This window comes from Malaya genurostris, chromosome 1 (genome assembly GCF_030247185.1).
Source record: "Malaya genurostris strain Urasoe2022 chromosome 1, Malgen_1.1, whole genome shotgun sequence".
Classification (NCBI taxonomy): domain Eukaryota; kingdom Metazoa; phylum Arthropoda; class Insecta; order Diptera; family Culicidae; genus Malaya; species Malaya genurostris.
The window spans coordinates 160052352-160068706 of record NC_080570.1 but is presented as its reverse complement, the minus strand read 5'-3'; the positions used below and the strand labels follow the sequence as shown (position 1 = coordinate 160068706).

The window sequence follows — 16355 nt, the reverse complement described above, 5'->3', positions numbered from 1 at the left end:
AATGAACAGATATGAGCGCTGTGGTTTAGTCGAGTAACCGATGTGCTTGTGATCTAATGTTTCTCGGCTCAAGTCGCGCTGTTGCTATCAATCTTTTGTTTTTATTTCGTTCAAATTTAAGCCATGTAATTTTCAAATCAGACAAATTTGCATGTTCTTAAATATAATTTTGTGTGAAATACGACGCTCCAGTTATGTGCATCTTATAAGATGAAAAATCACAAGATTTTTTCGAACTGTGTACTATAACTGTCTACATTTATACTCGTATGTGTAATTTTCATTTTTACGCGTGAATGAAATGTTTCTTTCATAATTCAGAACAACCTCGGTCCGGTAAATGGAGCCCCGTGTCACAAAAGCCGAAGCTTCTTTATTCCATCGAAAATTATCCTCTGTTGACAGCCCGGAACCCATCCCCTCCAAATCGTAATCCAAACAAACACGATTAAAAGCTAATGCCCGCCTCCCCTCGCCTTTCCTAACTCACAAACTCATCCTTCTCACACACACGCCCACCAAATTACCATTTGTGACAACATTCGGTTTTCCGCAAGTCAAAACAATAAACGGTGAAAATCCATTTATCATACGTTCGCCGCCCACCAACGCAATAATTTATTCAGCACCCTTCTTTTTCTTCGTTCCACGTCCGCCTCCCCCCGTACGTCTCTACTTTGAGTTTGAGCGTGTGGTTCACACGACGCCTCCGACGGTATGCTTTGCCATTCCCTGTAGCACCAGCGAATCCAGGCGGTCGTACAGGTCGGTGCCTTGTGCCTCCCGAAAGAACGCCTCCAGCTGACGCTCGTCTAATCGTTCAAAATCGGACTCATCGCCAAGCGGCACGAAGCCACTCAGCTCGGAACAGGCCACGTTAAAAGGGGACACCTGTTTGTTTTCACATATCCTCAGGCGGGGGTAAATCAACGCTCGCAGGCCGGTTCGCCGGGTGTCCCACGTGAGCAGCAGATTATGAGCGATGTCGGCGGAAAGTAGGATGCTTATCAGACGGCTGATTCCGGCGGTGAACGGCTTGCTGTCGGCGTGATCTTCCAGTACGAAACAGTAGGCTTTGGCAGGATGATTGTCTAGTCGGTACAGATGCGATCCCAGGAGAGTGAGCGGCTGCGGTGGATAAATGGAACATGTTTAATTTTGGTCTGTTTGAGACAGGCAGGAAAGAGGGGACGAGAGTAGTTACCGCTTTTTCCACGTACAACCGATGCCGGATGAGAAGCAGATGATAATGAAGGTGGTTTACCGAGGCCAAGGCACCGGAACTGTTGTATCCTATCCGATAGTTGCGATCCTCCAACGAAAGCATTAATCGAACGACCGCATGCAAGCTGCTTTCAGTGAGGACTTGCGGTAGATTCTGTTCTCGGTCCGGAACCAGCAGCACATGGTTTTCGGTTAGCGGGCTATTGTTGACCAGACAAGACATGAGATTATTGCCGATTCGAAGCTCCAGTAGCACTTCTCGCGGGTCGACACGGTTGAAATTGAAACGGTTCGGATCGAACGGTGGTTGCAAAACGGCGATGATGTCCGGCTTCCGACGCTCCGTCATTCGTTTGCGGTTAAGCTGGTGAAACATTTCAAAGCAGCGGTAAAGGGGAAATATTTCACTTGCACTTCTCTCCTACCTACCTGCATTAGAAATCTGTACTCTCCGTCTGTCACTCGCTCGCGTTCGATTGTCAGCTGGTAACGAAAGATGCCGTCCGGTTGACCGTGCAACGAAGACCACCGAGATTCCAGAATTTGCTGCACGTTTGGAATATCCTCCAATCGCTGCGGTGCCTCCACCATTGTAGGATCCGATTGGTTGTTATGATTCAATTGTTAGTTACGCGATTCTTTTATACTAGCCCCCGCCAACTTGGATTGCACTACGAGAGCTTCTTGATGCTTGATTTGTTTACATTCGTCACTGTTTCTGAGTTACTCTCTCCGGACGCTTTTGACGGATGAAACTGCGAGAGAAAGAGAGAATGGAGTATGCTCGCGTGAGCGACACTCATTCGTGCGCGTGTTTAATAATAGGTTATTTTCAGACACGTGTTTGATTACACGTCTTGCAAAATAAACTGCAATAGTTGTCAGTGAATGCGCGTAGTCAGCAACTGTTGCGTCATAAGAAACAAATCGCTCTTGTTGGCATCAAGAATTCACCCGAACAACCCTTGAATGGCGCTCCCTGGTTTCGATGTGTGAGACACATCGTTGTTTTCTATATACAATTGCAAATTAGAATTTAAGGAAAGTAAAGTCAGGTTTTTTTTTTAATTCACAGCTACAGCAATTTCTTTCCGATTAGTAATGTTATTTGCCTACTGATCTGATATATTTCTACGCTTCGATTTGGAAGGCCGACATCACTTATTTTGAATTTTACATGTGATTGAAGTTCTCATTAATAGCGAGCAGTGTCCTTATTTGCTTTTTTTTTATAAAATGGTGCACAGGAAGAAATCCGTTACTGCTGTCATGATTAGAAAATCATGAAACCAATCATTTTAACTTCTCATGAAACCATGCGCAATAACTCTTCTCCCATGAAAGTTAATCATGGTTCGAAAATGCGTTACTTGAGGAATGTATTTCCTTCAAAGCTCGTAACTCCAATTTTCTACCCGGATATCATTTTGAACCCTCTTCCTGGCACAAATCTCCAAATATCAAGGGTAACGTGCCATTTGAGCCAATTTGTTCTGATTCCTAAACAAAAATCAGAAATATAATTTGTTTAACCACTTTGGTTAATTTATTTCATAGATAACATATAACAACACAAGCTGTATTGATTCACCTAACCATTTTAAATATTCGACATAGAGTTTCTTGTTAAGAGGTTTGATTCACACGTGTTTTTACCTTTTTTTTTTCTTATTGTTCGTTTATACGTTTAAATTCTGAAACACAAAATCAAAACTGGAGCAATGAACGCAAGTAAACGCGTTACTTTAATCGTCGTCGTTTTTCAAAAACATAATATTTTAATTGTTAATGATTCTGATTAAAAGAAGTACGTCGTCGTACGTTCACTGTTTTGCTATTCAAATGTACATCATTTGAGACATTAGTTAATGTCGCGTAAAAAATACGTTCATCACACCATTCCATTCAATTCATATTTGATATCTTCATATTTTAAAACATAACGCCTGAATTTATGTTACAAAAATTACTATCGTAGCAGAAACACGCCTGAAGTTATACCCAACAACGACAAGTGCGTTACGTTTAAATTTCAGCGAAATCAGTCCAAATCGATCATGATCCGAGAAGTTTTGCTCATTTTTAAAATCGGAGTTTTTCCCGTGATGTTGGGTCCATTTTTAACGTTCATATATTCTGCGTAAAAATGGAAAAATACAATACATCGATTGTAAAAAACCGTACATTTTGCAGTACGCTTTTTATCTAACAATGTTTGAACAAGTTCAAGAAGTATTTATAATTTTTTTTTGTTCCATTCGTAAATAGATTTCTGTTAAAGACTAGCGCAATCGCAACCTAATCCCATAGCATTACCACCTGCACGGGCCTCGTCCGGCAGTGCCCGTCCTAGAGCTACTTGCCGGGCCGCACGCATATTTTTGAAACATTAGTTTGAGACTAGTGACATTCGAAAAAATATATAATTCAAGCACAATTCGAATTTCCATATTGAGTATTGAGACGTTTCTAATCGTCAACAGTTTTAACAGATCGGCTGAAAAGTTCGTATCGTTTCTATGAGAGGGCGCCACTAAAATTAAATCCATACCATTTTCAGTTAGTACCAACCTTCAAAAGATACGTGTATAAATTTGACAGCTGTCTGATTATTAGTTTGTGAGATATTGCATTTTGAGTGAAGCTACTTTTGTTATTGTGAAAAAAATGGAAAAAAAGGAATTTCGTGTGTTGATGAAACACTACTTTTTGATGAAAAAAAGTGCCGCCGATACCAAAAAATGGCTTGATGAGTGTTATCCAGACTCTGCACCGGGCGAAGCAACAATTCGTAAGTGGTTTGCAAATTTCGTACTGGTCATATGAGCACCGAAGACGATGAACGCAGTGGACGTCCAAAAGAGGCTGTTACCGATGAAAACGTGAAAAAAATCCACAAAATGATTTTCAATGACCGTAAAGTGAAGTTGATCGAGATAGCTGACACCCTAAAGATATCAAAGGAACGTGTTGGACATATTATTCACGAATATTTGGATATGAGAAAGCTTTGTGCAAAATGGGTGCCGCCTGAGCTCACAATCGATCAAAAACAACAACGAATTGATGATTCTGTGCAGTGTTTGGAGCTGTTATATCGAAATAAAACCGATTTTTTCGTCGATATATAACAATGGACGAAACATGGCTCCATCACTTCACTCCGGAGTCCAATCGACAGTCAGCTGAGTGGACTGCCCGCGATGAACCGAACCCAAAACGTGGAAAGACTCAACAATCGGCCGGTAAGGTTATGGCGTCTGTATTTTGGGATTCGCATGGTATAATTTTCATCGACTACCTTGAAAAGGGAAAAACTATCAACAGTGACTATTATATAGCGTTATTAGAGCGTTTGAAGGACGAAATTTAAAAAAAAAACGGCCTCATTTGAAGAAAAAAAAAGTTTTGTTTCATCAAGACAATGCACCGTGTCACAAGTCGATGAAAACCATGCTGAAATTGAACGAATTGGGCTTCGAATTGCTCCCTCATCCACCGTATTCTCCAGATTTGGCCCCCAGTGACTTTTTCCTGTTCTCAGACCTCAAGAGAATGCTCGCTGGTAAAAAATTTAGAAGCAATGAAGAGGTAATCGCTGAAACTGAGGCCTATTTTGAGGCAAAGGACAAATCGTACTACAAAAATGGTATCGAAAAGTTGGAAGATCGCTATAATCGCTGTATCGCCTCTGATGGCAATTATGTTGAATAATAATAACGAATTTTGGCAAAAAAAAATGTGTGTTTCTATTAAACGATACGAACTTTTCAGCCGAACTGTTATTGGTGTTCAGTTTCAGTTTTCCTCAAGTCATCCAACAATCCTCCACAGTGAACACCCACACAAACGAACACATATTAGGTCGCACTGCACACATGTTAAATGTGGCAGATCCATCAACAAGTTACTGAGATACAAGCGCTTCAAATTAGGATAAAAAAAATCTATCGCCAAAAGTTCGGAATTGATCTGCTAGTTCCCGTAGAATCAACAGATTCAATATAGTCAAGCGAACACGGGTGTGCAGCAGATGGAAGAAAATGACACACCACAAAAAGCAAGCATCCAGCGAACGACAAGCTACCTGTTTCGTTGGCGACTGACTGTCGATTAAAGTTAAAATTGTAAGGTGGTATATATTTACAGATTCCCTTTTGTGCGAACGTTCATGCGATGCCGAATGGAACGATACCTTTTCTTGCATGACGTAAATACTATACCTATACCGAACGAAGCAGATCTGCTACTATATGAAATTCTAGGTGCAGATCAACGATCGAAACCGTCGACCGTGCACGAAAAATCAATAGGATGACATCATTTGCCATACCGTGATTGGTTAGTGAAAACATAGGTCGATTCTAACCAATTTTTCAATAGTATGCTATTGAAATGCTGAAACGACGTTACCATGCATGTTTAAATTGCATGTTTCCGAATCGATTGGTAATTAAATTATAGTAATCTATCCAGTTTATTAGCGTTCAAAATTATGACAAACATTCTAACGCGGATAGCTTTCTAATTTTTAATTAACGCCCGGCCACGTATAGTGAAGAGTAAGGCATTTTTAATGCCGAAAATTCAATTCTCGCTCATCCTATAAAATCCAATTTGAAATCATAGATGTACAAATACCTAAAATTGAACAAAACCGTTGTTCTGCCACGTCGGGCTATTCTAAAGTGCAAATTTTTTTTTCTAATGTCCTGCCCATACTTGCATATCAGTCCCATATGGAAAATCGGCATGTTGAGAAAAAGACGATCAAAATTTTATTTCCGATTTTTTTAATTTATTGTGCTGCCTAATGCTAAATCATGGTATTATTACATGAAATATCGGTAATATACCTTAGCTATTCCAATATTGCAACAAATGAAATTATTGAAATTTGCACTGAATGAGACTGATATGCGGATACTTGCGTATGGGACAGGTATGAGTTGATATTATATTAGATTTCATTCCTCAAGCTAACTCGAAATTGGTGAAAATCGATATGGGACTCATATGCGAGTATGGGCGAGTACCTCTTAGGCAATAAACGATCTATTTTATTAATAGGGCTCTAAATGCTCTCGTGGAGTAACCAGAAAATGAGTAGAAAGTACGAATTCCGCAAGTTTTATTTCCGAGTAGCCCAACAAGAGAAATCCTTCTACAATTAATCTGGTTCTAGCAGATCAATGTTACATACATATGTGGTGAACTGATTATTGTAGTGGCAAGATGCCAAATCAGTTTGAGACAGGGAGTTTTCACGAATGCTGCATTAGAAATGGCAACAGGCAATTTTGAAGAACTTTTTGAGGTTAATGTAATGGTTGACTGATTGCTTGCCAAACGATAGATTGTGAAGTGTCAGCCTTCACATATATTTCATCGTTCTGTACAACGCAACTTTTGTATTTGGTTAACATCAAATCATAGATCTGTCGGACCCGGCCTCTCGTTTTTTTCATGCCATTAAATTATGGTAACAAACGATATTTTATTCAAACTATAAATTTATCCTTTATTGTACGAGGCTAAACTTGAGCATAATGAAAACCGGATGCAATTTAAGTTATTCCTTCACGAATTTTCGAACTTTTGATCCAACGCTCTTCATCAAGTTCCGGACAAGTGTTGCATCGGATTTTTTGGACGCTTGAGCCCAAATTTTTTTGAACTCCTGCATATTCCCAGCTGCCTTACCAGTCTTCTTGAAGAGCCTCTTCACGATTGCCCAGTAACGTTCGATGGGTCGAAGCTGAGGGCAATTTGGTGGATAGATGTTTTTCCCAACGAAATTATACCCTTTTCCGCAAGCCAGATGAGAGTGGTTTTGGCATAGTAAGCAGACGCTAAATCCGGCCAAAACAGTGGAGGTGTACTATGCTTCTTCTATAAAGGCAGTAATCTCTTCTGGAGACACTCAGATCAATAGATTTCTGCATTTATAGTTCCGGTAGTGTAAAAAATGGTTGACTTCAAACCACAGGAACATATTGCTTGCCATACCAGTACATTTCGACCAAATTTCTCCACTTGAATTGACCTGTCCGCATCGCTCACATCCTCCCCAAAGACGACAGTAAAGTATTTTGGACCTGGAAGGGTTTTTGAGTCCTCCTTTACATAAGTCTCGTCGTCCATCAAAACACATGCATCCGGACACTGCAAATGATGCGAATACAATTTCCTGGTCCTTGTCGCTGCTCGCTTCTTCTGTTCTACACTTTGTTTCGAGATTTTCTGCTTCTTGTAGGTCTTCAGGTAATTTCGCCTCTTGATACGCTGGATCATTCCGACACTCGTTCCTGCTTTTTTGGCCAAATCACGCATTGACATTGATTTGTTCTTCATGATTAGAGATACCACTTTCTGGTCCAGTTTCGGGTTGTGGAAGAACCGGGTTTTCTGTCTCTTCCAAAGAATAGTGTTCCCCAAACCAATTAATGATGGTTTTAACATTGGCATGTTGAAATCCAAACCGATTCGCCAATTTTCGCATAATAATACCTTTCTCCCTTAGTCATGTGTCCAGAACCTTACTTTACACTTCCTTTTCAATACGCGACATTTTGAAAACGCAGAATTTCAACCGCACAAACAAGTAAACAAACGAAAGCTGACAGCCAAACGCATGATCTGAGCATAAAAAACCATCACAAAAACATACGTTCAACACAAATGTATGTGGATAGCTTATTTTCGATACACTCCTTGTTTGTCCAGGGAGTTCCCAAGCTAATAAAATATTGAGCCTTCGTCAAGCGGAATCTGTAGAAGATACGAAAGACAGTTGTCTGGGGAAGGCAATTCAAGGCAAATAGACGATTTGCAGTTATATAAAAGTGACCAAAGAGACTATGTAAAACTTAATGGAAGAACATTTAGGGGTTCTTGGTTTGTACAGAAAGTACATAATTCGTTTCGATTTCTTCGCGTTTCGCCTTCGGCTCATTTGTGCTTAAAGCAGTTCAAATTGAACCACTAAGCCGACGCAAAGTTTACACAATTTATATGACCGTTTAAGGATTTTAGAATCAATAATTAATGGAAACAGTCAAATGCAAAGTCTGGAAATTCACATTCACTGTGGAAAAAGTGGAAGTGAATATTTTTTATCCATTTTGTATGATTTGAACTTGAAAAAAGAGCATGATTACAATTACTAACCCGATTTACATTCATCTGTTCTGTTTTCAAATTCTCTGAAACATGGAAAAATCGCAGGAAATTTTCTGCTAGGCCCAAAAGTTTGTTTGAAATTTGACGAAATTATGTGATAAACAGTCGACGCACTATTTAACATATTTTCTACTCTCGGCAGCCAGCTGCTCAGAGTTTAATGTACAAATACTTGAACTCAAATTATTTTCCTCAGAAAAAGTAACTGTGAACAGCACAGTTAAATAAATACGACTGATTTGTCGCATCGCTTGCTTAGAAGAGAGATACCAGTTTGTGAAATTAATGTTTCTAAATAAACTGATGTTGTTTGTAGTTTCATCAAGTAGTAGCGGAGAAAACTGCAGGGTGGCAAGTGACCGGGAAAACCGGGAAAAAGTCGGGAATTTTAGTGCAAATCCGGGAAAAAATTTACTAGTCCTAATCTTAGTAACGATTTTCAGCATCATGATTTTCCTGATACAACAAATGAAAAGATGAAGGCCGTTTTTTGTTTGAGCTAGGAGTTCAGTACAAGTTTTGAAACTTCTTATTTTCCTCTGACAGGTTCAATTCATTGAAAATGGTGCCAACACCTCAGCAATTTTAATTCAATAAGCGCTTTCTTAGTTGGCATCAATAACAGCACAATGAATGCTCATGATGAAAAATAAGGATAATTTGGATACTTATGCTGGATTTCTATTAAATCTCGACAAATATTAGAAAAGATTCCAAGTGCAAATGACAGTTTCTCTTTGTTTATTTTCTCTTTCAATTGTTACAGTATTTTCACACATTTTTTTAACAGCAGATCGAAAGTTGATAGTTTCAGTCGTTATTCTATGCAAAGTGTAAGATAGAATGATTGCCTATAGGACCGTAATAATCGAAAAAAAGAGTAAAGAAAGAGGAACTGTCACCTTTTTTAATGCTTTTCTTCAAATTTCAGAATAAGTATGCATAATGGTAAAAGTAACATCAAGTAACATGTTTGTTTGATAAATTTTTTAAGAAATCTTAGGGGCCGTGTTTTTAGTTGCCAGCCAATAATTTCCCTAATTTCACTCAAATTTGTCTCAGTAATGTCAAATTGTGACAATACTTGTTTAGTATTCTTGGAATTGATTCCAATAGAATTCACAAAATCGACAGAGCTGTCGACTTTCATTTTATCCACCGTTTGCAAGGAGTATTTGATTTCCTTCTTTGATAGTTGAAATTGGTTTTCAGAGTTCGGAAGAGCCTGTTCAGTGTCGATGATAGGAGAATCAAATTTAGATCATCTCAGTCACTAGAGGCATACATTGTTGTTGTTTTTCAAAAGTGACAAGCGTATATTTTAAGAATTCTAGAAGGATTTTGTTTTCTCGCCAAAACCCAACTCTGAAAGAACATCGTATATGTTGTTAGCAATGGTCTCTCGTCCTCATGTGCACCTCGTGCACTGCACAACTGGTCAAATAGGCTCTGTGAGAACTTGTATGCACACATTCAGGAGAGGCTTCAGTGCCTTATGCTTATGGTCGTTGAAAACAAATTGCTGTCTCAGTTGCAACGTCGTCATACCATATAAGCAGTGCACAACCCGTAAATTTTGTCACGAGACGCCACAGGTTGTTAGAGGTAGTCGGGTTTGAGGGAGGAGTGCTGTGCTTTAGTTCATTCATTTTTAATTTCTAACTCTATACCATACCAAACTAAAAAAAAATGGAATACACTAGAAATGGTCAGTCAGCGTACGGTCCAACAGAACTAGTTTCCCTCGAAGATTGAATAAACTGGAGTTCTTTATTGAAGAATGATAGCTCACTGTTCTTCTCAATAGAATAGTTTTCAAACACACGCAAAAAGACTTTATTATTATTGAATCTGTTAACTACAATTTATAATTTATAGCTTTCATATTATTTTCGAAAAAACATACAAAGTTTCAGAAAAACGAAAGAACGGTTCAATAGAACTAATTCATTCGACACAACTATCAAGTTTTCAACAGTTCTTTGAAATTAACGGTTTTGCCCATTTCTAGAATACACTCCTAACTTGCATAAGTTTTAAGAAGGACTGATTTTCCAGATAGCCCTTAAAAGACTGATTCAGTGGTAGTCTTGAAAAAGATTGAATAGTTCGTTTAGACAAACTGTGGATGAGAGTTTTAATCGTAGTTCCAAGGAGATACCCGAAAATACTTATTTCTCAACTCTCGATGTTTTTTTGGACATGTTAACAAACCGGGAATTTTTAGTCTCGCGCACCGGGAAAACCGGGGAAAAACCGGGAAATTGAAATCGCTAATTCACTTGCCACCCTGAAACTGCTTTTGCGTGTTCAACAATGGCTGATTATAAGTAGAACATAATTCATTGTTTTCCCCTTGACTGTCAGAAGCATCAACAGTTTCTTTACTACTTATCTATTATTCTACCATGTAGACGATGGTGACGGTTGCTTCGATAATATGCGATTACAGCCTTCATGGTGTTACATCTAGAATACCTGTGTAACATGACCAAATCAGCGTGCAAACTGCCGAAACCAACAGTATCAGGATTCGCAATCGACTGTTTTGACAAAACAAAATACCTTCCATTATTTTGTCTTGCTGCATCCAAAATTACCACAATTTTATTTAAAAAAAATTGTTTTTCGATACTAATTTTTCTTTGTTTTCCGTATTTTTTCTTCAGATCATCTCCGACTACTGCAAGAATCACCATCTGTACAAACCGTTCTCGCACATGGTGATCGATCTGTTCAGGGAGGTCGTCGCATCCGTTTCAACGCGAATCGAGGTCAAGCAGGCACCTGTAGCAGTTCCTCCTCCTCTTCATCCACCACCAGCACCGCTTCAAGCACCCGCAAAACCACCGCAACTTAAGCCATTGACCACCACCACCACCGAATGTTACGAGGAGCAAAAGTGAGTGTTCTATTTTGTGACAAAAAACCATTTAACTGTTCTCCTGTTTTCCTTCTAGAAGCGACACCGATTCGGGTCGCAGTTCGGATCACGGTGAACTGGAGGTCCATCGGAAGGTCGGTGCCACCGCATCGGTTCCGATCAACTACGGTATCACGATCAGCGGTCACGATTTGGAACAGGCTCGCTATTTCGGTTCCACCGCCAATCTACGGGTGAAACGAGCGGAACCCGATACCGGGGCGGCTAAGTTTCGTTCGCTACCGCGACCTACCGCAGAGCCAACCACCATCAACCGGTTGGAACCGGTGCGAAACTATGCCACGATTGGTTACTCCAAGAGCACCCGGGCAACGGCCGGAACCGAAGGGGATCCGAAAAAGTTGCATGTCGTTCGCCGACGCCACAATGCCGAGATGATGCGCAAACGGAACGACCTGCGACGAAACACGATCGATGTGTCCATGGTGGAGGTGAAGATGGCGGAAGTGGAGAAACAGCAGCAGGCACTGGGACGGTTACTTCGCAGCAATACCCGTCTGGTTCCGTCCAAGTCGACCAATCAGCTGAATCTGATCGATAGCGGCGGCGGCGGCGGTGGCGGAACCGATTTCTATCGGAAGATTGACGAGATGAGCTTCAATGCGACGTCGATGCCGAGTGAGTTTTAGGGATCTGTTGGGGAATGAATGGTAGTAATAATTGTTATGCTTTATGTTTGTAGATTTGGGAGCCCCACTGACTCAGCGGACAAATCTACCGAATGTGGATCGACGAAGAGACGACTATCCGTTGCAGAAATCCAGCAGTCGAATCGAAACATTGGACCTAGAATCGTCCAAAGGACCGGAGTTTGTCCGGAATGCCAACAGTGTACCCAAAGTTATCGATCTCACGGATGCTAAGGTACCGTGGTTTTTCGTTTAGTACTCTTTTGAATCATGGATTTGAGCTGATTTTATTTCAGACGCAGCATCGCCGCACGGTGACGATTCTGATGCTCAACGGAACTAAGGTCAATATCATCTGCAATCCCACCACGACGCTTGCCAAACAGGTCTTCGAGGCCATCATTCGGATGGAAAAACTGTCGGAGAATTTTTTCCTTGGACTCTGTGCCCTCATCGGAGGTGATTTTGTCTTTCTACCACCCGAACTCAAAGTCTACAAGGTAAGTCACGTCACGTTCACCGGTTCCATGACGACGGTTCGGTTCTGATGGTTCTACATTTCAAACAGGTCGCACCGCAAATCTGGGTCAATACATCGAAAAAATCCGCCGCGTTGGGTGAAAACATTGTCTTTACGCTTTATCTCCGGATAAAGTTCTTCCTGCCGACGTTACGCGGTGTCAGGTTGGTAGCTTTCTGGGCGTATTTTTGGGGGTAGCTTCTCAAACGAAAAAGCATCTCTTCCTATTTTTCAGCTGTTTGGAATCGCGACATCTGCTGTATCTGCAGCTGCGCAAAAGCATCCTCGAGAGGCAGGTTCTGTGCTCCGAGGACGACCTCATCACGTTGGGTGGCCTGGCGCTTCAGGTGGAAGTTGGAAGCTTTAAAGAGCACGTGAGTTGATGGGAAATATTTCACGAAATGTTTCCGTTGCCAGTTGGTTGGAACTAATGGAAACTGATCGGATTTAATTTCCTGTCTCGATTTCAGATGAAATACAACGAATACTTTACCATTTCGCACTACCTGCCGGAGGAAGTGTACCGGAAGAAGAAGGAACTGGCAAAGTACCTGCGCAATTCGCACTTCTGCAAGCGCGGACTGCATCAGCTGGAAGCCGAACACAATTTCATCCGGTACGTGCAGGAACTGAAGGAGTACGGTTTGCATCTGTACAGTGCCTCGTGGACAACGGACGAAAATATTACGCTGGAGGTTTACGTGGCCATCTCACTGAGCGGGGTGGCCATCTTCGAGCGGAATCTCAAGTTCAATCCCCGGGGAGCTCAGCAGGAGTTTAACAACAGCAAAAACTGCTACCAGCGGCATCTGTATGCGTTCTTCGATTGGCTGGAGATTGAAAACATTTGCTTCTCGAAGCACGTGTTTTGTGTGGTGGTTCGTCGCACGGAGAGTCTGAATCCGAAGGACAAAACCCGGATCAAGTACAAACTGCGAATGGATGGTCGGAAGTAAGATGCAAGTCGATTTTCTAGGGTTCGTAAATGTAAACATTTCAATTTATTCCACAGGAGCTACTTCGCCTTCAACCTTGCCTCGGAGCACCACAAATTCTACATGAAACTGCGTAATTCGTTCGTTTCGATTAAGGCTCTTTCGGGCGAATTGAACATTCCGATTGTCGAACCCGGTCGAACGACGGTGGCATCGGGAACGGATCACAAAGGAACCGCCAAACCGAAACTGACCGTGGCCGAGGTGGATGAAAAAGCTGCTTTCGATGTTAAACATGTGGACAAAATTGATAAACCCCTGAAGACTACCGCTCTGCGGGTGCGGAATCTCAAAAAGTCAATGCTGAATGACAACCGGTTGGCAAAATTGCGCCAAAAGTTCCTGCTCAAACGTTCGAAATCCTCGGTCGAAGGTGCTCCGCCGTCGTCGGCACTGAACGAAACCGTCGAAATCGCAAACCAACAGAATCAGAACAAAGAAAACGAGAATCCGGCCTTGGGGAGTGGTTCGTCCTGTTCACCTGCGATTTATCCGGCCTCTTCGGAGCTAAGTTTGTCGCCGGACGATTCCTCCAAATCGTACAACATGAATCGGAACCGGGTCAAGATGGGTACCAGAGTATTTTCAACTCAATTTCTGAACAAATCCTTCGACAATTTGTACGACAATCCGCTGAGCGGTGCCAACTCCTACCAAAATCTGGCCAACGGAAGTTTCAACGAAGACGATGAAATGCTGATCGATTACGATCGAGTTGTGCGGGTTGATCCCAGACAGCTGATCGAGAGTAGCGTGGATGACGCTCTGTCCGTCAAGAGTAGCATGGGTTCGATGTACTACATGGAAAAGATTGATGAGAAATCCGTCGGGGGAAGCGAAGAGACTCTGTCGCCGAAAGCCTGTGTGATACGTGGGTTACGATTGAGGATCCTGACAAAAGAACTTCTAATAATTTTGATCTTTTTTTTCTCCTTAGAATCAAACATCCGTGGCGAAAGCAGTCACTTCGATTTACCGAACGAAACCATCTCGGACACGCTGCTGGAGAAGTTCAACAATCTGAGCTGCAGTGCAGCAATCAACGATCGCATTCTGACGTCCGTGATAGTGGTGAAAGATTTCATTAATCCGAACGAGCGAAATCACCAGCCACAAATCACGAAAACGCAACTGCTGAATCGGAAGCGATCGTTTCTATCGCGCAGCCAGGAATCGGTTCTGTTCCAACGGAGAAACGGCAGCGGCGGTCCCCGTCTGGTCGCATTCGGTGGCGATGATCTCAGCTCCGACGGTGGCATAGCGGATTGCGGTAGCAGCGGGGATGATGGCAGAGGTGCACGGTACACGCTCGGGATCAGCATCGTGCAGGGCAACGACAATACGGTGTACGTGAAGGATCTGGTACCGAGTGGACCCGGTGCCCGGGCCGGTGTCCGGATTGGCGATCAGGTGGGTTGCGACTGGTGGTGTTTCCACTAATTCAAAAAGTTTTGATTTTCAATACTGCTTTTCTACGCATAACTGTCCCATATCCTGTGGGATTTCCTATATATTGCTTTAATATATGTCATTTTCGCTTTATGCCAAACCCAACCCAGTTTCCACCCTAACTGCTGTCAAATCGTTGGTTTGAAGCTAGTTTCGAATCTAGTTTCAACATTATTGAACTGAAAATCGAGATAGTTTCGAACCTGGTCTTTATATCAGGTTTGCTCAAATCCCTATTGCTAAGTGCGAAACCAACACAGTTTCGTGAAAAGTGTTTGTTTAATGAAACTACTATGGGTCAGTTTCAATTTTCTCAAGCAAAAACGACATTAGTATTATCTCGTTTTTTTTTTAAATCGACATTCGACTTAGACAAATTTTGAGATCACTAAAATTGAAAAAAAAATTGATGAGAAATGCCTTAGAATTGTCTGAAACATCGAGATCTAGTGTCATCTCAATTTTTTTTTCATAGTAAAACGTACACTCAATTTTCTAAAAAATGGCTGAGACGATTTTCATAAACTTAGATTCAAATGAAAATTATTTTTTTGGTAATTAGGGTGCAAAAAAGTGTCATCTCTATTTTCGTGCTCAATTGATTGAGCACCTCAATTTTAGTTAAATCGAATATTGCACGGTGGTCAATTTGGAAAAAGTTCCATCTTGAAAAATCACCAAATTTCAAAAATCGAAAAAAAATTATTGGATGCCAAATATCTTAGAAATGCATGAAATCTGTTGTAATCCAGATCTGTTGTAATCACAATTTTTTTTTAAACCGACTTGATCTTAGGGAATTTGATGAGCATGAACTTAGCGTGGCACCTCTCGCCGATGATAAAGCAAATATGTGAATAATTTGTTTCTAATAAGTTACGGTAATTTTGAATTTGTTGCTCAATTTATTTTTATTTTTTTGAGTACTTCGCCAACTACATATAAAGTTAGCGAAGCCCTCTTTCCAAATAATGTTAAAAAAAATCGAAGCCTGTTGAATAATTTGTTGCTAATTTGTTACTAATTGGTTGCGATAATTTTGAATTTGTTGCTCATTTTGTTAATGTTTTTGAGTACTTCGCTAACTTTATATGAACTTAGCGAAGTACTCAAAAATAAAAAAAAAATGAGCAACAAATTCAAAATTATCGCAACTAATTAGCAACAAATTATTTTCCTATTTGCGTTATCATCGGCGAGAGGTGCCTCGCTAAGTTCATGCTCATGAGAATTTGAGACCGCGTAAATTCGAAAATCCGCGTAGTAAAAACCGCAAAATGGAAGTTTTTTTTTTGTTGTCAAATTTCTTAGAAATGCATGAAACAAGATATTAGAAAGGAATCATAACACCACTAGGTGGATTAGAACAGGTTTTTTTTTCTAATGTTGAGAGCCATAAATAGCCTTTCTAT

The 16355-nt window shown here is 40.9% G+C and overlaps 2 protein-coding genes across 6 annotated transcripts in view; one reads left to right on the top strand and one right to left on the bottom strand.

Moving 5' to 3' along the window:
* LOC131426486 (uncharacterized) overlaps positions 1 to 16355 on the top strand; it is a 570323-nt gene that overhangs the window by 232726 nt on the left and 321242 nt on the right. For all 4 annotated transcript variants that reach the window (XM_058589253.1, XM_058589255.1, XM_058589256.1 and 1 more), the window contains 9 exons: positions 11076 to 11308; positions 11367 to 11968; positions 12033 to 12214; positions 12276 to 12479; positions 12548 to 12663; positions 12735 to 12873; positions 12970 to 13451; positions 13512 to 14365; positions 14432 to 14904. In XM_058589253.1, the coding sequence (XP_058445236.1) occupies positions 11076 to 11308; positions 11367 to 11968; positions 12033 to 12214; positions 12276 to 12479; positions 12548 to 12663; positions 12735 to 12873; positions 12970 to 13451; positions 13512 to 14365; positions 14432 to 14904 (3285 nt within the window). The remainder of the gene's footprint in view (positions 1 to 11075; positions 11309 to 11366; positions 11969 to 12032; positions 12215 to 12275; positions 12480 to 12547; positions 12664 to 12734; positions 12874 to 12969; positions 13452 to 13511; positions 14366 to 14431; positions 14905 to 16355) is intronic.
* LOC131426491 (GDP-D-glucose phosphorylase 1) lies at positions 333 to 1923 on the bottom strand. 2 transcript variants are annotated; one of them, XM_058589265.1, is made up of 3 exons: positions 1654 to 1923; positions 1205 to 1588; positions 333 to 1128 (listed from the first exon to the last, which is right to left on the bottom strand). In XM_058589265.1, the coding sequence occupies exons 1-3, from the start codon at positions 1813 to 1815 to the stop codon at positions 697 to 699; spliced, it is 978 nt and encodes a 325-aa protein (XP_058445248.1). In that variant the 5' UTR covers positions 1816 to 1923; the 3' UTR covers positions 333 to 696. The 2 variants fall into 2 exon arrangements, with proteins under 2 accessions (XP_058445248.1, XP_058445249.1); XM_058589266.1 differs by having other exon boundaries at positions 1650 to 1782.